Here is a 24,441-nt window from a genome sequence, read left to right on the forward strand (position 1 = left end):
TCTGTAAGCCCTACTTTATGAACTCTTCCAACAGGGTCTCCTAAGTTTGGTTCACACATTCTTGGACCAAAATCAGCACTGATTAATTGAGTAACAATTAAAAAAAATTAAAAACCCCAAAAAGCACCCCCAAACTCTAAAACATGAGCGGATTCATGCTTAGTACTGACAAGAATACACCTACTAATGCAAAGATAACCATTAAAATATTAGAAATATAATTTAGGGCAAATGGATTGTGGAGAACAGACAATATATAAAGTGTTTTTTATCTAACAGCCATAGGAAGGAAGAGGAAAAGGGTAATACAAACTGCTGGTATACAGACACCACAAAATAAGATGGCAAAAATAAGCACAGTTAGATTGGTAGCGAAAATGTATGTAATTATATTTACCTTACCAATTAAAAGACAGAAACTAACAAATTAGGTTTTTAAAATTCCAGCCATAGACATAAAGGACTGTATATATAGCAAGATTTAAAATAAAGTGCCAGAACAAGATGTGACTAAGAAAATGCTGGGGAGTGAGGGGTTTAAGGGGAGTAAATGCTAATGGGAAAAATACAATAAAGATTAAATAAAAAAGAAAATGCTAACCAAATGAAAATTGATATAAAAATGTTAACAGACACATTGATTTTTAACTGCAATTAGATTGTAAAACAGAACAATACAAAACACATTATCATGGGTTAGAAGACACACTATATGATGATAAAAGGAGCAATAAAAACATCAAGTGTGTATAATAATCATCAACTTATAAACTCTTAACAACACAACCTGAAAATATATAAAGAACCAAACTGTCAAAGTTGCAGAGAGTAAAGTCTGACTAATGGGAGATTTCAGGATACTTCTTTTATAATACAAAACCAAGCCAAGTAAACCATTTAGTGAGTACAGAGACTTGATCAGCAAAATACACAAGCGTGAATGTGTGCACATGTGTACGTACACATACACAAATCCATGTTGTTATTAATGGAGAATATATATTATTGAGGACACATGTATAAAATACTTTTCAATACAACTACACAAAAATTTGCCATATACTAAATGATGGATATTTTTATATTAATAAATTTTGAAGGATTACCATTAACCAGATGATTGTCTTTGACATCTATATAATTTAAGTAGAAATCAATAACACTCAGTTCTTACATTTTTGGGGAGGAAAAACTTGTCCACTACCAATTTAGGTTTGGTGGTTGGGAGCCTGTAAATTAATTAACAACAGGCAAATTAACATGAGAAAAGTTCATTATTCATGCAGGGAGGAGTACTCTACAGGGAGTGTCGCACCAAAAAGCCTGGGGATAGGGTTCATATAAAAGCTTAATGAGGGGGCACTTAAGGTTTCAGTGGATGGAAGGTTCTGATGATGTTTGTTTATACAATTGTTCTTGAATGTCCTGGTGCCCAAGGTCAGTTGCCTCTAGAATGAAGACCTCTCTGGAGTAGAAGGGGTGGGTTTGTGGTGGATGACAGATAAATTTTTGTCATCTGTAGCTCAGATATTTTCACTTTGAAGGAATCTTTAAACCATTCTACTGGGTGGTTGGTGCTTCATTTCCTTCATGTGAAACATCTTGGGGAGAAGCTGGGTTGCTTGCTCTGTAGAGAAGACTCAGGTTAAGAAATGTAAGGTAAGATATCTGCAAAAGGAGAGAAGAACACAGATTAGAATGAGGGGGAGAAAATCAAAGGTTAATGTAGAAGCAGACTATAAACCCAGTTTCTGAGTCTATAGTGCAGCAAGTTGAGAAGATTTTAAACATTGGTCTTGAACTATTTATAGGTTATGGAGTGAGGAAGCCAATGGAAACCTGGTGAATTTCCTAGTTTTAAGGTTGAATGTCTTTGGTGATGGCATATATATCAATGTCATGGTCATGGCTGTTTCCTGGAGTGGAAGGTTTTCTGATGAACTTCCTGAGAAGTCCATACAGGATCAGCTTCTGGCACAAAGATAGCCCATATATGATCTTTTGTGGTTATGAGCCCTTTGAAGTTTCTATCAAGTCATTCAGCTTCAACTCACAAGGCTTCTTTTTCCTGGGCGAAAGGGGCGGCTGTTACACAACTTGGGCTTGTCCAGGTGAGTCAGGTTTCAGTCCTCAGTGATGTCCAATCAGGAGGGTGGGAGAAAAATTGGAATGGGGCATTTGGAGAAACGTAGCCAGATATTGAAAAGGAAACTAGAATAATCAACAGTTTGGTAAGGGCTGACAAAATGTGTGAGATGCCAGGATCTAGTCCAATTGATAGGTAGACAGGATCTGCTAACCCACTAGGGTGGGTTATAATTTTCATCTGAAACATAACATTTTTCTCTACAATTGTCTCCATTTTAATAAAAAAATATCAAAGTAAGATTAGTCTTATTTACAAAATAAAGTTAGTTTTGTTTACAAAACAAGTCTGGTTCATCATATTTGGCCTGATTATTTGCATAAGTGTTGCAAGAATGATAATTGACCACAAAGGTCTTTTTAAAATTTGCTTTGCTGGAACTTTTATAAAGAATCTTAGATTGGACTTTAAAGCCTCCCAAGGTTAGGAAACCAAGCCAGAAACTTGCCACTAGACTTCACCTTCCCTCTAGATTTGAGTGAATTCCTTTGTTCTCAAGGTTTCTAAAATATCCCCATTCCCATCCTGCAAAAAGTGACCTTCCTCATGCACCTGTAAGGCTTGAACCCTGTAAGCCAGGAGCTAGGCTGGTTTTCCCAAGAGGGCTTTGCAAGCATTGGCTCTGTAAAGTCAACTCCAGTCCCTTCAAACCACATAATCACATGTAATTATATGCACCATTTAAAGATATGACATTCCAGTCAAAACCTTGGCTATATAACCAATGTTTCCAATGATGTCCTGTGGCAAGGAGGTCAGATTCTTATCATATTTATGCAAATAACTAGATTGCCATGAAAATAAGAATACCTAATGAGAGTTTCTGGATTCTGGAAGGATTGGGCAGGGAGAAAATATAAATGTTTCATTTCTGTTTGCAGACATTTAATTTATAAAATTGTTGTAAGTTATAAATAGCTTGAGAGAAGAAAAAATGGGTGTTTTTAAGTTCAGCAGCAATATTTCAAAAAAGAGTCATAATCATTCTTCCTCAGTTCATTCAGTCCCACATAATTCTTGTTCTCTTTGACCTTGGATTAGTAGTTTCATGAACCTATCAGCTTCTCCACTAGAGTTCTGGAAACCCTGACATTTGAATGCTGTGCTCTCAGTTATTTAAGCAATGCAGTTATAAGCCTGTTCCCTACAGTACCTGGCACAGTCCTTTTCTGTGGGTCTTTGAGAAAATTCCTTTTTCTTGAAGAAAAACACTTGGTCTATAGCTGATTGAAGAAGTTTTCAAGAAAGCATCAGATTAAAACAGTATCGGTGGCTGACAAAAGACTTAACATAGCTGTGGTTAAAGAGCTGGTGAGAGTTCATTATAAAAGTAATTAAACTGACAAGGAAATTTGGTTGTCTCTGTGACACCACACAGTATTTGAAAATGAAAACTGGTCACAGCACTAATATCATTTGTTGTTGTTTTCTAATATCAGGGGAGATAGTACCAGGCATATCATGGACCACAAGGGCTTTGGCAAGTCTCTAGGAACTTCATGGAATTTCGGAATACTCATGTTAACAACATTCATTCATACAAATATAACTTAGGGAAGGGTAAGCCTCTTTCCTTATTTGACAAGGCTTTTCATGCAATTCAACATACCTAATTAATTTTTAACATCTCTCTTTTTACAATGTAAAGAACAGATCTTTTGAGATTCTACATGAGTCCTTTGGGAAATTTCAAAGTCAGTTCAATATGAAGATTTTATTTAGGATTTAACTTTTAGAAGACAAAATATCGAAGATGTCAAAATGTCTGAATACTTGATTAAATAGGATCACAGGGCACTATGAAACAATATTAGTTATCTATTCAACAGTGACAAGAAGCAGTTGTAAAAGTAATTATAGAAAGTGACATGTTTATAACGAAAAGCTTAGCTTTCTTTAATAGTGAGAAGATTAGATTCTCTTTAGTCAAGTACTTGATGAAGACAACAAGGGAAATGATCCTGATGAGACACGGAATCTTTATTTTCTAGGTAGATTACTTAAAGGGTAAAGAAAAACCTTTTACAATCCCTTATTAAGGAGACAGATCAATAGCCCAAGAAAACTTCTTCATTTAAATAGAGAGAGAAAAATTCTAGTTTTGCATTTAAATACTATTAATATTAAACCTCATTAAAAAGTAAAACCTATGAATAAATCCATCCAACCTTAGCCACCTTTGAGCATTCAATATAAAATTCCTTTTCTTCAAACCTTCTACAACTTTCTTTTTCTTTTCTTTCTTTTTTTTTGAGTTTAAGCTTTTATTTTTCTTTGTATTTTAATTGAACTTATTGGGGAGACATTGGTTAATAAAAGTGTATAGATTTCAACTGTACAATTCTATAAAACATCATCTATGTATTGTATTGGGTGTTCACCACCCCAAGGCAGCTCTCTTTCTATCACCCTTGCACCCTCTTCTGCCTTGCCCCACCTCCCTTCCCCTCTGGTGAAGACCATACTATTGTCTGTGTCTATGAGTTGTTTTCTTCCCCCTTAATCCTTAACCTTTTTACCCAGCCCCCTACCCTCCCACCCTCTGACAGCTGTGAATCTGTTCTCTGTATCTATGAGTCTGTTTCTATTTTGTCAGTTTATTTAGTTTGTTAGATTCCACAGATAAGTGAGATTGTATGGCATTTGTCTTTCTCTGATTGGCTTATTTCACTCAGCATAATGTTCTCCAGGTCCATCTATGCTGTTGCAAAAGGTAAATTTCCTTCTTTTTTATGATCCAGTAGAATTCCATTGTGTAAGTGTACCACAGCTTTCCATATCCATTCAGATTTTGCCCTGTTCTTTTTTCCTTTCTCATTGTTGAACAACAAGTCACATTTTATTTTAGAATAAAATTACTCCTTTTTATTTTAGCAATAATACATCCTATATTTTTGTAGACTTTTCATAAAAAGTTGTTTCCTTTTACCTTTATCATTTCTAATATTTTCATTCATATTTATTATTATAATTTATTTTGTCATTAATAGCTGTTATGGAATGAATTAGTCATCATTATGCCCATCCCTCAATTCCTATGTTGAAGCCCCTACCCCCAATGTAATTTAAGGAGGTAGGCTCTTTGGGGAGGTTATTTAGGTTAAGTGAGGTTACAAGGGTGAGGCCCAAATCTGATAAAATTATAGGAAAAGGAAGCAATACTGGAAACTTCTCTGTGTATGTGTACGCGTACAGAGGAAAGGCTGTGTTAAGACACCGTGAAAAGGCAGCTGTCTAGAAGCCAGGAAGAGAGGCCTCAATCAATCAATCAGATGTCATCTTGATCTTGGACTTGCAGTCTCCAGAATTGTGAGAAAATGAATGTCCATAATGTCTTGTTATGATGGCTGAGTTGACTGACACAGAAGACTTTCTTTCACAGGGAAAACTAGGAAGTAGAGAGTTGTACATTTTCTGTTATATACCAGCATTTTGTAGCAGATTAGCAAAATTTATGAACATACCATCTCATACTTTTAAAGATATATACTTTGTTAGATTACAATTTCTTATTGTGGTTAAAAGATTATATTTCTTCACAGGCTCATATCTTTAGCCTCTCTGCACCAGGTAAAAATAAGAAGCCCAAAGTATATATACCTTAACTTATGCTTAATAATGAATGTGTCAGCATTTGCCCTTATTTACAAGTGATTTAACTACTTAATGACTATCTTATTTAATTTAGCATCATTTTTAAGGCTACAAGTTACCAAAAAGATTTTAGAAACTATTTTTAAGGAGATATATTATAAAATATTATTATTATTGAAATAAAGTTTTCAAAATAATGACTCAATTTGATTTAAATCACGTTCATTATTTTTATACTTTTAAATATCTAGTAGATATGACATTAGCTTATTTGACTAGTAGACCCAGCTAAAATAAAACTTATGCCTGCATTACACTTAATGCTGATAACTCATAAAATACACACATTTTTATTAAACCAATAATGATATTACACCAGTCTTATTTGCTAAAGATTTACCCAAATCATATGAATTAAAAAAAAAAACATTTGGATTAGTTTCTATACTTCTGGGAGGTTTAAGAATATTTAGTTTGTATAAGAGCTTTTTTACTCTAAGCTTTTTTACTCTTTTTTACTCTAAGCCAGTTTTTTTACTCCAGTTAGAATAGAGCTCTTGTAACAAATGGTGTGAATTAATTTGGTAATACAATGCACAGGTAGAAAAATATCATATATAACAACAGAGAACAAATATAAACATACAGACAGATGTACAGGAGATCTTATGACTTTCATTCTAAAATGGTAGCTCTGATGTAAGCGTAACACAGTAATGCAGAAGTCACTATTTTATGTAAGAGTTGGCTTTTGTCTTTGTCCTGCTTCATATTTTTATCCTCATTGTGTTCTGGCAGATGGAACAAGTTGTTTTCTCTTCAGTGTGAGGGCAAAAGCCTTTTCCCAATATTTATAGAGAAGATTGTTGGGATTCTGTTTTGCATTGATATGTAATCTTATGGAGACTGTAGACTAAAGTTTGTGTGAGGAATTGAAGAAACATCAGGTGGCCATGATGTGTCTCCAAATTCATCTGAGCAGATAAACTATCCGGTCTGTTTTCAGTTAGTTCCTTTTCAGCTTCAGATGGTTGATTTTGGTGGCCCCTGTGTCCCTGGAGAGCCCTTGGTGGGGTCAAGGAGACTGAAGTTTGAGTGACTTCTGTCTGTTCTTTAATTTTGTTAAGGGAGTATTTTAGGCGAGACCTGATGTTTCTATGTTCTTTGAATTTGATCCTCTTATAGGTGCCATGAGGACAACTTGTTTACAATGAAAGCTCTCTTTTTAGAGAGCTTTCTTTAATATAAAAGTTTTTAAAAACCAAAGAATCTGTCATCTGGCTATTAACAAGTAGGATCTGCATAGCTATACCCATTCCAATGGGACTCAAACCAATAAGTCTTTCATGATTTGATCATGAACTCAATAGGCATCTGTGAAGAGGGTGCAGAAGATGCAGCCCTCCATAATCCAAAATAATTTCTGCCTGTAGTTGAGAAGAACACCCAGTGAGCATAGGCTGTAAGGGTGCTCACTTTCAGCCCTCCCATGCAGCGATGAACCTCCAATCACAGACCTGCTAATCTGCAACGCCAGGTGGGCACCATCGAGATGGGAAGTCTCAGCACTACAAAGGTGATGGGAAAGAAATGAAGAGTCGTTATGGGTTGAGATGCTGTAGGGTTTAGACTTAGATGACCTCCCTGAAGTCTGGCAGCAGTTGGCAGAAAGTTTTGTTTGTTCCCCGTATGTCTCAGGCCCCCAACCTGATGGTTGGCCATCTCTGAGCATGGGCCCGACAATCTGCGTCCCCATGGCAGGCAGAAAACCAGAGGAAGGGAGTGCTTCTCTGGTTCCAAGTCGGAATTGAGACAGAAGGGAAAACTCATGTGGTTTTATGGGTGACTCACAGCACATTTGTCCAAGCAGACACAGGTCCTGTGAAAACCACAAAGTTGCCAGTCTGTGAAGCTGGCTCAGACACCAGGCTTATGGGACCCATGCCTATGTTCTGTCCTCTGAGTTCCCCCTTTTATGACAGCAAAACACAGAACAGTAGCATAGAACACAGTGACAGAAAGAACACAGTGACTGTCCCAGAGAGATACAAGCCAGAATCACAATACTCAGCAGACTAGTTAGTTCTAACAGAAACTTTTCTCTTGTAAATCTAAATTTTGAAAAAAAAATATTTTTGAAAAGAGGAGAGGCTCTTGCCATTTTTTTCTCAATTGGGCCTCAAGCATAGACGTGGGAGTCTGAGAGTAAGAAAGCTTAAGCCAGCTTGGTCAGAGAGCCAGGAGCTCAGCTGCAGTCTCCAGAATGAACGAGGATTTCTGACCACCCCATCCTCGTTGCTAACTCTCTTGGGAGGAAAACCTTTTCCTCTACCAATTTAGGATTGAGTGTTTGGGGTTCCTGAAAATTAATTGATAGTGGAAAATTAACAGGAGATAGATTTATTACACATGTAAGAGTGCTCTATAGGGAGTACCTTGCTGAACAGCTAGGGTTAAGTGTTCACAATGCCAGTTTAATTGAGTGGGGGTGGCTAGGGTTTTAAAGGGTAGATGGTTCTGATGAGGTTTTTTTATATGAATTTGCTTTGAAATATGCCAGTGCCCAAGGTCAGTTGCCTTGCTGACTAGAGGCTGCCCTGGAGTGGTGTTGGGGAGTGGTGGGAGGGGACGGCTGTACCAGATGACTTTAGTAAATCTCTGCTTTAATCAAGTAGGGGAAGTTCAGGTAAGATTTCCTTCTGCATCTGTAGCTCAGATGTTTTCACTCTGATGTAATCTTTATGCCATTCTGGCAGGTTGTTGGTCCCTGCACAGGGAGCCCTGGAGAGGTGCAGCATTTATCATTTAGAGTGGAGGCAAGGAATGCACAAGGGGGATGTGTGGGGCTGGAGACAGAGTTGTTTGAAAGACTCTGTGTGAAGTCCTTGCAATCTCTAAATCTCTTCCTCCAAACTGTAGAGCTGCACATATAGCCCTGCTGCACTTCCACTCAGGAGAGAATAGAGAGAGGGAGGAAGAGGGAGAAGGAGGGGGAGAGGGAGAGGGAGAGAATGAATGAAGATGAATTGGTTTTTTCCTCTGGAGAACAAGGACCAGAGAAGCTTCTGAAGGGGTGCAGATTGGCACTGCCCAGGGGTGGGTTGGGCTAAAGACAGCAGGAATCTCTTTCCTTGTCTGGCCCCCAAGCACCAGCCAAAGGCATCTGCTCCAGGCAGCAGATTGGGGACGGTTTTCTGGAAAATCCGAATAACTTTAGAAATTAGACTTCTGTACACTGACATTGAGGAGCTTCTCAAAAAAAAAAAAACAAGTTCACCCCAATCAGCTGACAGTGAGCCCACTGGTTATAGTTCTTTCTACCACACTTAGCTTCCAGTTGGCTTCTAGTGCCTCATGCTTAAATGTAGACAGGCACAGATAACCCGTACTCGAGAAGGCCTAACACATAGAAGAGAGAGGCAGGAAAAAAACTGAACTAAAAGGACTCAAAGGAAATAAATGTTTCATAAAAAAATCTTAGAAGAAAAATTAATCTGTAATTCAGTTATTTATATAAGAGGGCTGATACCACAGTTGTTTATTACACAAACTATTAGAAAATCTCAATTATCAATAGGATGTTGGCTAAAGCAATTTGTTATATTGTTCAGGTAAGTACATACTCTAGTAAGAAAAAAAGCCAAAAGAAAAATATTTTTCCATTTTTGAAAATGGAGAAATATACCATGTTGTTTGCTAAATTAACAACCTGTTGCAGTGTTAGTGAGGATGTGGAGAAAAGGGAACCTTCCGACTCTGTTGGTGGCAATGTGAATGGTGCAGCCACTGTGGAAAACAGTATGGAGTGTCCTCAAAAAGTTAAGAACAGAACTGCCATATGATCCAGCTATTCCACTTCTTGGTGTTTATCTGAATAACACCAAAACACTAATTTGAGAAGCTATGTTCACCCCTATGCTCATTGCAGCATTATTTAAGATAGCCAAGATATGAATGCAGCCTAAGGGTCCGTCAACAGATGAACGAATAAAGAAGATGTGGTGTATACACATATGCAATGGAATAATATTCAACTGTAATGCAAAAGGAAATCTTGTCACTTGTCACAGCATGGGTGGACCTTGAAGGTATTATGCTAAGTGAAATAAAGTCACATGGAGACAACAAATACCTTCTGATTTTGCTCATATGTGGAATCTAAGAAAAGAAAAAACAAAACAAATGAACAAACAAACTCATGGACACAGAGAACTAGTGGTTGGTTACTAGAGGGCTTGGAGAGAGGGCACAATGGGCAACGGGGGTCGATTGTCTGGTGATGTGGAGAAGTCACATTATGATGTTGGACACCTGAAACCTATGTCACATTGCATTCCAATTTTACCCAAATAAAAAAGATTTGTCACATAATTTAAACAATAGTAAGTAGAATGAAATTTTATTTATGCAGGAATATGTTTCTGTGCACCCCAAAATATTGGATATGAATACATTAAGGTATTAGCAGTGGTTATATCTGGAGCATCTTGAGGGTAACCTTGACTTTCTATATTTATCCATTTTTCAGGCTCTTTTACTACTAGCATTTACAGCTTGCATAATTAAGAAAGGAAATTAATTTCCTTATTAAAGTATACTTAGGACACCTGCAGAATAATGAAGTTACTACCTTTATTTTGCTACATGTGCTTAAACATTCTCTAGCATGAGTTAACCTAACATAACAATTTATTTCAACCAAAACTATGTTGCTTCTTAACTATGGTTGAGTATTATAATATGTGATATTCTGAAGCCACTTTAACTTTCCTTAGTGACAATTACTTGGTGACAATTTGGATTATATAGAGTTTTCTAGAAACTTTAGTCTGGCACAATTGTCTTGTAAGGCCTAAAATGTGTGCTGTGCCTTTCTGTGCTCACCGGTGCTGCGGGCTGAAGACGTCGTCTCCTTTGAGGAATTCTTTCTTTGTAAGAATCAGGAAAACCCTGAGGGAGGAATGGGGGATTTTAGGGATTTGGGAGCCAGGCTAGATTGGACTGGGCTATATTACTTGTAGTGTCCAGGAGCGGATATAACCTAAGTCATTGTCAAGTTGGTGTCAGAGAGATAGTGTAACAGGCCATCTCCAGGTCCTGGCTGTAGGAAACGAGGCCAGAAATCAGAATTCTAAAAACCATCTGCGGTTTCCAGTGCCCGGAGAATAAAATCAAAACTCCGCAGTCTGAGAGGCTCTTTCTGCCCTACTGAGCATCTCATCATTTGAGCCGGTTTGGCCTTTCAGATACCCTGGAGGCCGAGCGTTTTCCCCCTTTGGATCCTGTGTTCATCCCGTTTCTTCCACCTGAATGGCATCCCAGCTTTTCTGTGAGTGGCCCTTTCAGGTCACAGTGTCACCTCTGCTTGAGCCTTTCCTAAGTAATGAATCTTGGTAAGCTTCCCCTCTCTTACTTCAGCCCCCCATTGCTTCTTCTTAGCATTGCATATTTTGTACTTATTTGGGTGTTTTCACTTTCTCTCTGTCTCTTCTGTTTAGGTTGTCCGTGCAAAGTGAACATGGACTTCCTTTGGCTTGTCCCCCCTGAAGCTGAAAGTGTCACAGCGGCATCCCTGTCCCTGTTCTTTACTGCTGCACGTGGGCCAGGCTTTCTGCAGCCAGCATGTGCGTTTCTTGGCCTGAAGACTTACTTTGTCTTCCAGAGGCTGACACTGCCTACCTGTGCTTCTGCCCAAAATGTTAGAAAGTAGCCCTCAACAAATCACTGGCAGGAATTAAGAGTATAAATGCCCAGGCTCCCTTACCCTTTTGGGGAGCTAGTTATCTACAGTATTGATGGCTCAATAATACATCTTTTATTGGCCAATTCTCCTTCCCAGTCTGCTGTCCTCATTCACAATAAATGGCTCACACATCTTTGTGTGTGTGGATGGTGGGGGGTGCTTCTGTTGTGTGTAGGTGATATTAAGTGTATAAGTGAATGGAGAGGTAGGTGGGTGGGTGGGTGGATGGAATAATAAGTGAAGAGTAGGTTACAACATGGAGTTCAAGCCTGGATGAGGTGTATGTTTTTTGAGCTATTGACTGAAAAAACAGAGGCACTGTGAGTTCATTCTGCCTGGGGCTGGCTGGCTCACAAAAAACACGTAAGCTCACTAAAGGGGTAGGTATAGGCAGTCTTCAGGGAATCTAATATGGAAATTTTAATAGCTAAGGTTTTCTTCAGACCCAATTTTTGAAGATTTTTATGGATGCCTGACTTGTGTAGCTTTTACATTTATTGTTTTATTGCAGTGTTTACTTAAAGAATTAAAATGTGCTGTGCAAACTCTTAAAGTTCAACATGCATTTTATTCAATTTAGGTGACATGAACATCCAAACAATTTATATCTCTATATTTGGAACTGAGAATGGGGCTGGAAGTGAAATCAGTGGGGGCCCGGGGGGGAGGTGTGGTCAGAGCCACAGGATCAAGTGGTCACAGAACGGTGATCCCGGTGATACAGGTGTAACTGCCTTTAGTGTGGGGAGTCCTGTTAGAGGCTCTACCATTATTATTATTATTCTTCTGCCCTTGGACAAGTTCACAGTGTTATTTGGGAGCCAGCAAGAACTCCTGAATCAGAAATCATTTCTATTTTCAACAGATCATGAGTACGGAGACAAAACTAACTGTGTTCCTTGATAGCAAGTAAAAACATCTGAATTTGACCTAGTGAGGCCAGTGCCTGGCATGCAGGTGACTGTGAGAGCATGGAAAATATGAGTGGTGGGGCCTACTGCTTTTATAGTTAGTATTCTTTTCAAACACGAAACAATTCCTATGGACTAGTAAATTAATGATCACTAAGTAAAGCCTTTCCTTTTTTAAAGTATATTTTATTGGTTATGGTATTACAGTTGTCCTATACTTTCTTCCCCTTTATCCCCCTCCACCTTATGCCTCCCCTTCCATCCACATTCCCCCTCTTAGTTCATGTCCACAGTTGTACATACAAGTTCTTTGGCTTCTCCTTTTCCCATACTATTCCTAACCACCCCCTGTCTATTTTGCACCTACCAGTTATTCTTCTTGTTCCCTGTACATTTCTACCCATTTCTTGAATTACAAAAGGATTTAATTCTGACACTCCAGGTGATCAGTGTTATCTAGCCTAACACACATAAATATTAAATATCATGTGTCTAAAATCCTGTAAATTTGCATGAACTTTCTATAAGGAAATATTAATATGATATTGTTATATTATAACAATATAGTATAACAATATAATATAAATATTGTTGCAAATAATAGTTCTGGTTGCAAAATATTTGTGTACAAACAGCCATTGCAAGTGATTTAGTTAGTGGACTAACTAAATATGATAGAAATTATTCTTCAGAAGTAATTTTTAGGAAAACAACTTATTTTGATGAATTTGTCTGCTTTTTGTTCATGGACATTAAGGATTGCATGGATCGCTTATAGTTCTGTTTTTGTTTTTATAATTTTTATTTATTTATGTATTTATTTAATTTAGTTTTTACTGTCTACCACAGAGCTCAGAACTTAATTTTCCACTCAATTTTTCTAAGCACATGGGAATTTATGGCTTTTATATTTATCTTCTAAATTTCTCCTTTTATTTTTATTTTTTTAAGTTTTATTTATTTATTTTTAGAGAGATGGGGAAGGGAGGGAGAAAGAGAGGGAGTGAAACATCAATGTATGGTTGCCTCTAGCATACTCCATACTTGGGATATGGCTTGCAACCCAGGCATGTGCCCTGACTGGGAATCGAACCGGCGACCCTTTAGTTTGCAGTCAGCACTTAATCCACTGAGCCATAACAGCCCGGGATGAAATTTTTTTTATGTTGCCTATATTTTCTCTCTTACTTTATGTACTTATGTAAGTCATCACAAGTTCTTTGTGGAAAGTGGAAGAATGAATGATTAATGTATAAAACATTAAGAAACAATCTAGTTTTATTGTATTATCATTTTTTCTTCAAGGCCAAACGTTTGTGAAGAATGGCAGCTGACTGTGGTGGGACTTCCGCACCCCTGTGTTCAAGCATTCACATCCACTGTCAAGCTCTGGAGACGGGGCTGTGTTGGCTCAGGACGGTGTGTGGGTTATGAAAGAAGGTAAGGGTGCTCCCGCTATTCCTTTTGACTACCAAAAATTAAAATCAAAAGCCTCAACTACATCTAAAGATATCCTCCAATACATTTTAGAAAATCATTATATTGTATAACTATATTGTATAATTATGTAAGTAAACAAACATAAGATATGCCCACCAGGAACTTTCAGAGTTCTACATTTTCCTTCAGAGACAAGATATATTATTAATTTACTTTTGGCCTCATTTATGGGTGAGGTACATTGGGTTAGATGCTACTAATTTTACCACATGACAGGATAGACTCTTGCAAGCTGAAGATCAGAAGACTGACAGAAACAAGGAATATTGTGTTGGTTTGCTAAATTTAGCACAACTTGGATCCAGGGCACCTATGGTTGTGAAAGACTGCCTGACCTGCCCTTGGTTTCTTCCAACACTTTGAAACCTAGGGCTTCTTTGACTTTAGTATGGCCTTTGAATTAGGATTAACTCAGCGGGTTGGGAGAGGAGAGAAAAAGCAAGTACAGTGCTTTCTGTGTGTCAAGCCTTCATATGGACTTTTGAAAAAAAAGTTTTCAAATAGTTTTATAAAACATCCAAGTACCTCTTAATACAACTAGTTGCTCATGTGTTAAGTTTTAGGTAAATGAATCAACTATGTCTGAATTCAAGAATTAAAAATGTATGGCTTTAGATGAATACATTTATTTTATTATTATTATTATTATTATTACCACTACTACCACCAAAGGAAAGTTAGAGACATTTATAAATAACTGGATTTGCTATTATATAGAAATATCAGAACACTGATAATATAGGACTAAATAAAATAGTACAAGATTAAATATTTTATTATTGTATATATTTACATGTATATTGCACATGCACTCATGTGTGTGTGCGTGTTTAACCTTTATATGTGTAGTCTTTTTTAGCTCTGTGTTCAGGGTCTTTAAATGAAGCTTGAATTGGAAAACTTCCCTTGGCTCTTATTAGCTGCATGGCCTTAGGCGAAGTTCCTACATTTCTGTGTGCCTTAGTCTATAAAGTTAGAACAAAATAATACCATGTATGGATATTATGAGGATTAACTAAACATGTATTTAGCACATGTGGCACAATGCTTGGTACCCACTAGGGACTCAGTATGTTTGATCATTAGAGTAGTTGGTTTTGAAAATGACTCTTTGTTTAGATTTTCTGTGCTGCCCCATGAGGTTTAATCATTGTTGATATTAGACTGAACCAAAGAAAGTTTACTACCAAGAGACATCCAAACTTGGGAAAACAAACATAAGAAAGGCATAATTTATATTTTATTCTCAATAGCTTAGTCATTTTATACACTTTATTCAGTAAATATTTATGACACATGCTTTGGAGTTGAGGCAGTGTACAAGGATGTCTGGCATTTTTGCCCAAATAATATCCCTTTTGTTTGTGTATCAGTGTGGAAACCTATACTTATATCCTTATTGGAGAGATACATGTACAAATATCAGGTTACACCTCACGGTGGTGAAGGGCTGTCAGAAAAGTGGTGTGGCAGATAAGTCCCATTTCTGAGAGAGCAATACACATTGGTTTGGTGGGGACAGAGACATTGGAGGAAGTATAACTTGAAACTGGCTTTGAAGAATGAAAAGATCTATAAGGGGGATAGATGTATAAAGGGGAGAAAACATGTTAATGCTTTGGACATAAAGAATAAATAGAAAGGAAATTAGCCAGTGTAGAGGTGTTTGGTGTTTTAGTGTATTAAGATGTCAGCATGAACAGCTACAGTTTAATGTTTTCAACCTCTGTTCATTATTGTCCCCCAAGGGAGCCTTTATAAACTTCAAAAAAATTGTAAACGTCTCCCTCCCCCATGAAGTTTTAATACCACAGGTATACTTTGCAGCTGTTTGTGTACTATGGTCCTTTGCAGGACCACAAACCAGGGTGTCAGCTAAAATTTCCTCCACCCCTCCCACCCAAGAACTAACTGTTGCCCCCGTGTGCACAATACCGCCACTGTTGAGAATGCATGCTACAGAGGAATCAATCCATGAGGGGCCCTCGCTGTCAAGTTGAAAAAGCATGTGTATCAGTTATCCTTCATTGCATCATTATTCACTTCACAATTTTGAGTTTTATTCTTGATAGCTCAAGTGGCCCCGAGAATAGTTTACACCACTGGACATGAGGGCTTCTCTCATGTGCACACACATATGTGTGCATGCATAATGTATGCAAATTACATATACATATATATTTGTGTGTGTGTGTGTATAAGTGGCAGGATTTGGGTTGCAGGGAGAATTTTTCATGCGGTTAAGATGACAGCTATGCCTTAATGGGAAGTATGATCTAAATGCCTGCATTTCTCAGGACCCGGTACTACACCATCTATAGACAGGCATACAGTGTGGAGCAACAGACCGTCTACAGGTGCTGCCCCGGTTGGAGCCGGCAGGACCATGAACCTGGCTGCCTTCGCTGTAAGTTGTAATTCTTCCCGTCTAACTCTCTGTCACTTGAACTAATGGTTTCATTCTGTTTTGGGCTTCAATCATACCACGCCTGTCAAGTTTTAGCCATCTTTTAGAATCACCACAGATTCAGAGCATCTCTTTAGACTGAAAATTCACACATGACATGTGCAAAAATGCAAAAAAAAGCTTTTCTGTTAAACGTTTCTAATGGTAGGTCAGAACGCAAGACCCATAGAACTGCCACTTTATATTCTGTCTCTTTAAATAAAAGACAGTTTACTTAAAGCCAGCCAGTTACACCTTGACCTCCATCACCCTTTTCCATTTGCCCCTTTCCCATATCATCAAATTTGTAATCCATAGTTGATTCAAAAGCCTGGAGGGAAATCACCGTACTAAATCTAAATGGGATTTCTCAACTTGTGCATGTCATGATTAATTGCAGAACTCTGGAGACAGGTTACTTTCTAAGATGAGGAATGCTGTCCTTTCACAGATGTCTGGTGAGAGGATTCCAGAACCTTGGAGAGTGACAGCACTCTGACAGCAGAACTAGTGGCTTTCTGTCTTGGTGCATGCCAGGAGAAATGGCCCCACTAAGGGACTCCTGTGTTTATGGTTATTGCCAAGTTACTTAAAATGCTCCAGTGTGCTGCAATCAGTGCGGCACCACAGCACAATAATTGATCTCTCCCGCTATCCTGGACCTTAGGGAGTTCATCAGCATCCTGCTTCCTTCCCCACTGTGCTTTCTCTCTGAAAATATCTCAGTGAAGTTGACTCAGGCTTCCCATGTTAAGCAGGATTAGTGTTAGCAGTCACTGAATTTGCATGCGGTGCTAGGCCACAGCAGCTCAGTGCAAAGCATCTGCCCACGATGTCATTTCAACTCTTCGAAACTCTTGAATATTAATGACTGTGAGGTGAACTCTTTATGCTGTTGTATGGTACCTATCAAAGTCCTTTGCCTCTGGGAAGTATTGGTATTTCTTGCTTGATTTTTATTTTTTATGGTTTTATTTTTTTATTGTTGTTCAATCACAGTTGTCCCCATTTTTCCCCCATCACTCTCCCCTACCCTATCCATCCCCCATCTCCCACATTCAGTCCCCACCTTTGACTTTGTCCATTGGTCCTTTATACATATTCCTTGATGAGACCCTTCCCCTTCTTTCCCCCAATTATCCCTCTCTCCCCTTCCCTCTCGTCAATGTCAGTTTGTTCTTCATTTCCACGTTTGTGGTTCTGTTTTGCCCCTTGTTTTGATTAGGTTCCACTTATAGGTGAGATCATATGGTATTTGTCTTTCACTGCCTGGCTTATTTCACTTAGATTGATACTCTCAAGCTCCATCCATGCTGTTTAAAAGGACAGGTGCTCCTTCTTACTTTCTGCTGTGTAGTATTCCATCGTGTAAATGTACCACAGTTTTTTGATCCACTCATTTACTGATGGCCACTTAGGCTGTTTCCAGCACTTGGCTATTGCAAATAACGCTGCTAAGAACATTGAGGTGCATTGGTTCTTTTGAATTGGTGTTTCAGGATTCTTAGGGTATAATCCCAGCAGGGGGATCACTAAATCAAAAGGCAGTTCCATTTTAGTTTTTTGAGGCAATCCCATACTGTTTTCCACAGTGGCTGCACCAGTCTGCATTCCTACGAACAGTGCACTAGGGTTCCCTTTTCACTTTAGATTGTTTTGACCACATGATCATCTTATTCATGAGTTTTTTTTTAGATTAGTACTACCTAAACTTGAATGTGAATTCAAATCAACCTCTGTCTTTTAAAAATCCATTAGGTCTGGGGTGGAACCTAAGATTCTGTATTTCTAGAAGCTTCATGGTGAGGCAGATGCTATCACATACAGAGCTCTACAAGGCCTTAGAGAGCAGGGCCTTAACTTGTAATGAAAACAGTGTTTAACCTTGCTATGGAGGGGCTGGGGCAGGTAGAAATTTGTAAATTATCTTTACATTAGCAACTTGGTGCTCACTTCGAGAATTTTGTTTCTTTCCCTTGACCTCATGCCTCACCCTTCCTTGTCTACCCTCCTCTCAGCTGCCTCTGCAGTGGGGACTTGTTTCCATGGGAGGAGCCGCTCAGACAGGGAAGCCCAGCGGTGCCAGTGTTTCGGCGGTTTTCAGGGACCCCACTGCCAATATGGTGAGTCACCGACAAGACCATTTACAGATGTTCCTTGATTTACGATGGGACTGTGTGCCAGTGAACTCTCCTAAGTGGGAAAAATGCCCTCAGTGCTGCACTGTAAGTACGTGTGGTCTACCCTGGCGATCGCGCAGCTGACGAGAGCTGTGGCTCGCTGCTACTGCTTCTGCCCAGCATTGCAAGAGGCTAGCACACCACATATCGCTAGCCCGCGAAAAGATCAAAAGTCAGAATTCAAAGTATGGCTTTTACTGAATGAATATTGCTTTTGCACCTTTGTCAAGTTGAAAAGTTGTGAGCCGAGCCACGCTAAGCTGGAGACTGTCTGTGTGAGGATTTGGAGTTGTCTGCGGTGCTTTCCAGGGCCAGCCGATTCTGTCGATTCAGACTAATGGCTGGGTTGTCCCTCTGAGGATTGGTGAGCATTTAAAATAAGCCACTAAGCAAAAACCTACAATCTACAGTACACTCAGCATCACAAATTATGCTTTGTAGTTTAGTTTTATTATTCACTGTAAGAGTCCAAAGGGTAGCAGTAAGTACAAAATGGTCTGTTTTATAAAGGAAATGTCAGCTTAATAAGCAAACCTCATTCTAACCTCAGATGTTAAATTTTTAATGGAGTCGTGGTTTGAAAGTGCTGGTACAGTCTTTTTCTGTGAGCTCTCTGTGGTTTGTGAATGAACAAAGTGGGGATTAATGCAAATTCATTGTCATGTGGTATTTACTACTTTTATATCCTTTATTAAAAAAAAAAAAACAACGCATGGTTTTTGAAGTTTCCAAACTTGATAACCTAGTTCACAAGGTTGGAACTTTATTGACTGTCAATTGTGGAGGGGTGCATCGAAGAAGTTTCTTGTGCAGGAGATTTTCTCAGTGGCCAATGATTCATCCTTTACTGCATCTGCCCTGAAAGCCGGAGCTTCCAATGGGATTTGTTTTGACTTGGTTATCTGGCTTTAGTCTCCAGAGAATGTGAATGCATCTGCATTTATCTTTTCAGGGCAGGACATGCAAAACAAAACTGATTATGTAGAAGAAGTTAAAGAAATAGGTGTAAAACGCTAATGAAAATATTGTATTCATTATCTTCTGTGGGTATGTTTGCTTCCTCTTACCCAGTACTGAAATCCTCGGAAGTGGAATCAGAAAGTTGCCAAAAGCCCACCACCACTCATGTCCTTTGGTCTCCTCTGCTCTTGGTGTGAGGTTAAAGCGCGAGATTCTCATGGGTCGCCACACTGCTATTCTTCTTGTAAATGAGTCCTCTTATTTAAAAAAATTAATTTGTGAATTAAAATAGAGCTGATTTTCAACCTTAATTTATTCTTTAATGCTGGAACACTGATTCTGAGACAGAGGTCAGCATTCACGTTGAACTCTAGGGCGTACCTTCAACTGCTTCCACTATTTTAAGAAGCTAACAGAAATTATACATTGATCCATGACAATAAATGATTAGCCTCTAAATAAATGGTTTCAACTGCATGTGCAATACTGGTTTTCTCATCCTGATCAGTGGCTGTGATGGGCAATTACATGTCACTGATTCATTAAAATTAAAAAAAATAATTTATTGCTCTATTAATTCATTTGTTTAGATAAAGCAAATCTTTCAAAACATCAAGTCCCTGAGGGGAGAGGTAATTAAAGAAACACATGGTAATGATAATGGTCTAGAAATTATACCTACATTAATTTATTCTTTATTTTCTACATCAGTACTTGAGTATTTTGAGTGTTCTAATTTCTTATCAAGTTCTATTTACTAATGTAATTAAAATGCTTTCTGAAATGGAAGCAGCTAGACTTCACATTTTTTAACTCTGTGTTGGTGAAAACACTGGGTTATTTCCAGTTTAGGCAGGAGCAGTGTATCTTTTTTACAAGTCTGTATGTGACGGGGTTCCAAGAGTCATGAGAGAAGACCCCCTTACAAACTACCTTTCAGGAGTCTGCATTGCATTTTCAGTGTAGTTGTCCAAGTGTGTTTACCTCTGCATTTTGATGTGGGTTTTTTGGGGGGTCCCTATAGAACTCCTGTTGAATTTAAAAAGAAAAATAGGTGAACACTGAGAGATATACTGTACATCCACATGTAGGAATTCAGGTATCTCCTACAAGGTACCACATTTCATCCAGCAAAATGAGATATCACAAAGTATGTAAATTTAAGAGGGTTTTATGGAGAAATTTTGGAGACTTCCTAAGAAATCAAATATATGACGAGACAAGTTGAGAACCCAGTTAAGAAAGAATAACATGAGCTGGGTCATGGAAGTAGATTAAAAGTGAAAATCAGCAAAGGTGGTTTTTACAAAGACTATAATTGCTGGGACATATACTCTATCGAGAAGGTTGATTATAGCCTGGAGTTACTACCTATAATCACTGCTATTCAGTGTTGTTTTTCACATTTTATAAATAGTTCAAGTGACACAAAATAATTCAAATTTTAAAAATTCAAATATAAAAATTAACAGTAATACAATAGAAGAAAGTAAACATGTACAATTCTGTCTCCCTCAGATAATCATGAAGTCATGCCTTTGTGTACATTATATTCATACACACATATGCATTTATACATGAGATTATCTTCTATACGCTGTATTGTCATGAATGCCCCCTTTTTTCTTACCCTTCTCTTTTTTCTCTCCTCTTCCCCAACCCCCCACTAACAACCTGCTGAATACTCCTCTGTTTCTCCAGGCTCATGGAATCATATATATAGCTGCATAATATTCCATCATCTCTATGTACCATAAATTTTTAACCACCCATTTATTGATGGATATTCATTTTGTTTCCAGTCTTTTTGTAAACCAACTATGGTGCAATAGTGTGGTGCTTTTATTTCTGTGATACGGATTCTTAGTAGTGAGATTGTTGGGATCCTCAATGAACATGTGTTTTAGTTTTAATATATTTAAGGATCAAAATATTTATTTAAATCATTTGTAAAATGTTTTTGGGACATAGTAATGGCTTTATCAGTTTACTTGGTTTGGATGAATGCTAATTATTATTTTTTGCATGCTAACATAATAGGGAATCACTTGCATCTTCATCCAAAACCAGTGTTCTGATAAATTAAGATACCTAGGATCAGTTATTATAACTATGGATTGCTCTTAGTATAGGGTAAATTTGACTTTATTTGAGACATATGGGAAAAATAAGGAGTCTAGAAAAAGAAGCAGATGGTCTTTTAAAAATGGAGAGAAGAATCTAGTCCTAGAGAGAGACATGCTAATAACTGAGAGAAATGCTTGAAGTTAATAATGATTCTAAAATTGCTGATCTACTTAACTCATTTGAAAAATCTTCCTCTAATAAGGGAAAATGAAGAAAATGAATTTTGACAATTAGGAAATAATGAAGAACTTTCTAAAATAGCTATTGATTAAAGGAATCAAAAGGAATACTTTGAAGATTTGAACACATGCAAATCAGGCTAGATAGCTGGTGGTGAAATTTTCTCTTTTTTAATTCTATCTACCCAGGTAGAACAACTCAGAGCTTTATTAACGGATTAAAATCTCACACAAATTACACCTTTTCTCCTCATCACTTATTTCATCCTTCCTTTCTCTGGTGAGTTAAATTATAGGTCAAGGTAAATAATATGCCTACTAATTGGATGTTAAGACTCTGAGGTTTTCTTGTTTCTTTTATTCATATTTTCTTTTTTTCTTTCTTTCTCTTCTCTCTATGTTTCTCCTTCTCTTTCTCTCTCTCTTTTTCTCTCCCTTCCTCCCTTCTTGCCTTCCTTCCTTTCATTCTTCCTGTTTTTGCCCTGTTTTTGAACCTGACTGAATCATACAACCTACCTAAGGTCAAATATGCAGGACACAGGTAATCTTGGATCCATGTTAATGTGTTCTGACTTCACAGTCTGCAAGTTTACCCTTCAAGCCATGGTCCCTTTATAAGAAAACTTGACATACTTATCTACCTGCACATTGTTATTTGTGAGAGTCATATTAGATGATGCATGTGCTCTATAAGTTGGCAAGCATTATCCAAGCGTTACTCTTTCTCTTGACTGCAAATTCTCTGAGAATTTTTAGAATGCACAAGATGAAGGGGAAAGGCTTCTGTTGTTGCTCTGCTTCCCATCCTGCGGTAAATCTAAACAACCCTTGGGTGTTGAGTCACAGGTATGATTTCATACCAGCCAGGAAGTCCCAACCAAAGAGTTCAGTGAACTCTGTGAGATATATCTGTTCTATGTAGATAGGAGGTTGGACTACATAGAATATTGTCATGGCCCCAAGAGCATTTTGAATTTGTTAAATGGTATAGGTTGAATTGTATCTGTTTCTCCCCAAATTCATACAATGAAATCCTAACCCTCAGTAGCTCAGGATTTGACTTTATTTGATGATATCATTGTTTCAGATAAAATTAGTTAAGATGAGGTCATACTGAAGTAGGGTGGGCCCCCACTCCAATACGACTGGTGTCCTTATAGAAAAGGGGACTTTGGACACTGAGGCATGCACACGAGGAGAATGGAATGTGAAGGCAGAGGGCAGGGGTGCATCTGCAAGCCAAGGAATGCCAAGGATTGCCAGCAGGCCACTAGAAACTAAAGAGAAGCTATGGAAAAATTTTTCCTTGCAGTACTCAAATGGAAGCAACCCTTGATCTCAAACTTCTAGCTTCTAGAACTGAGGTAATAAATTTATGTTGCTTGAGCCACTCAATTTGTAGTACTTTGTTGCAGCAACCCTGGCAAGCAAATATAGAAATTTTAGAGAATATTTTCTCTTTATCCACAGCTTCATTTCAGCAATAGGTCTACTCAGACAATGAAAATGGGGAAACATTGGCAGGGGGTTTATAAAGAGCAAATCATGCTAAGAAAACATGATGGATTATTTTAATTGAACTATAAAATTAGTATGGAAAGAAGATTTAGTTTGGAAAAAAATGCAAAATCATTAATTGAACACGCTTATTAATCTGCAATCCTAAATGAACATTACTAGAAGATAGTATAAAATGAAACACAGTTTATATTATGAAGATAAGTGGATATGCATTCTTAGCATGAAAAACAGAGTAGACTTCAGTGTTGTTTTGTTCATCACATAAAGATATATTGCATTAGAGTCTTAAGCTCTCAGCAGGGTTCTAGCAAGTTCATATTTAGGCAACTGCATTCTGCTTCATATAACTTGGCAGAAGGATTTGGCAGTATTGGCAGGGATTGGGACAAGTACAAAAAAGGTGACAGACAGACCATTAATGAGGTAAGTGCAGCAATAACCATGTGACATCTTTCTGTGAGCCTAGTAAAGGGGCACCCTGCTATTTGGAATCCATACAGAAGTAAACTACCTGAAACTGACTTGAAAACAGAAGCTTTAGAAGTATTTTTCCTAACATATCCTTCCAGGTATGCTTTGCATGGCCAGTGTTAGCAACCACAGTTATGGCTTTAAAAAGACTGCATGAGAATGGCCTGATATTGCAAATATGACAACTTAGAGTAGAATAACCTAGCACCATCTGGAATTCTTTGATCCCAAAGGGTGTAATTAGTGATGAACTAGAAAATATTGAAGGTGGATAATAATGACAATAATAGCTAACTCATAAATCATACTTTCTACTTGCTAGCTGCTGTCCTAAATGCTTTATGCATGTGAGCTTGTTTAGCACAATAATCCTATAAGGTAAGTGCCATTAATGGTTCCCTGTTGCAGGTGGCACACCTGAAGTAAAGAGATGTGAGGTGACTTACCTGAGAGCCGGGGTGAGGACTCGGGCAGTCCGGCTTCTGAGTTCATCCTTTCAACCACTATGTGATGCTGTTTCTTTACAATATAAGAACTTTTCTGTTTATGAAAAATATAGTTGATATTATTTCCCTGAAAGAGACATACGGTATTTATGTTTATTTTTAGTGTTTAAACCTGGTCAGTATGCTAAGAAAACAATCTTATGAAAAGCGTGAGGCA

At 37.9% G+C, this 24,441-nt stretch overlaps 1 protein-coding gene across 1 annotated transcript in view; it reads left to right on the forward strand.

The window, feature by feature from the left end:
* Positions 1-24,441, forward strand: part of LOC123826961 (EGF-like and EMI domain-containing protein 1) — a 441,941-nt gene that overhangs the window by 38,847 nt on the left and 378,653 nt on the right. Inside the window, exons 2-4 of the mRNA XM_045851170.1 lie at positions 13,700-13,834; positions 16,192-16,301; positions 18,359-18,463. Of these exons, the coding sequence (XP_045707126.1) occupies positions 13,700-13,834; positions 16,192-16,301; positions 18,359-18,463 (350 nt within the window). The remainder of the gene's footprint in view (positions 1-13,699; positions 13,835-16,191; positions 16,302-18,358; positions 18,464-24,441) is intronic.

Source organism: Phyllostomus hastatus, unplaced genomic scaffold (genome assembly GCF_019186645.2).
Source record: "Phyllostomus hastatus isolate PE091 unplaced genomic scaffold, TTU_PhHast_1.1 phas_contig_86, whole genome shotgun sequence".
Lineage (NCBI taxonomy): Eukaryota > Metazoa > Chordata > Mammalia > Chiroptera > Phyllostomidae > Phyllostomus > Phyllostomus hastatus.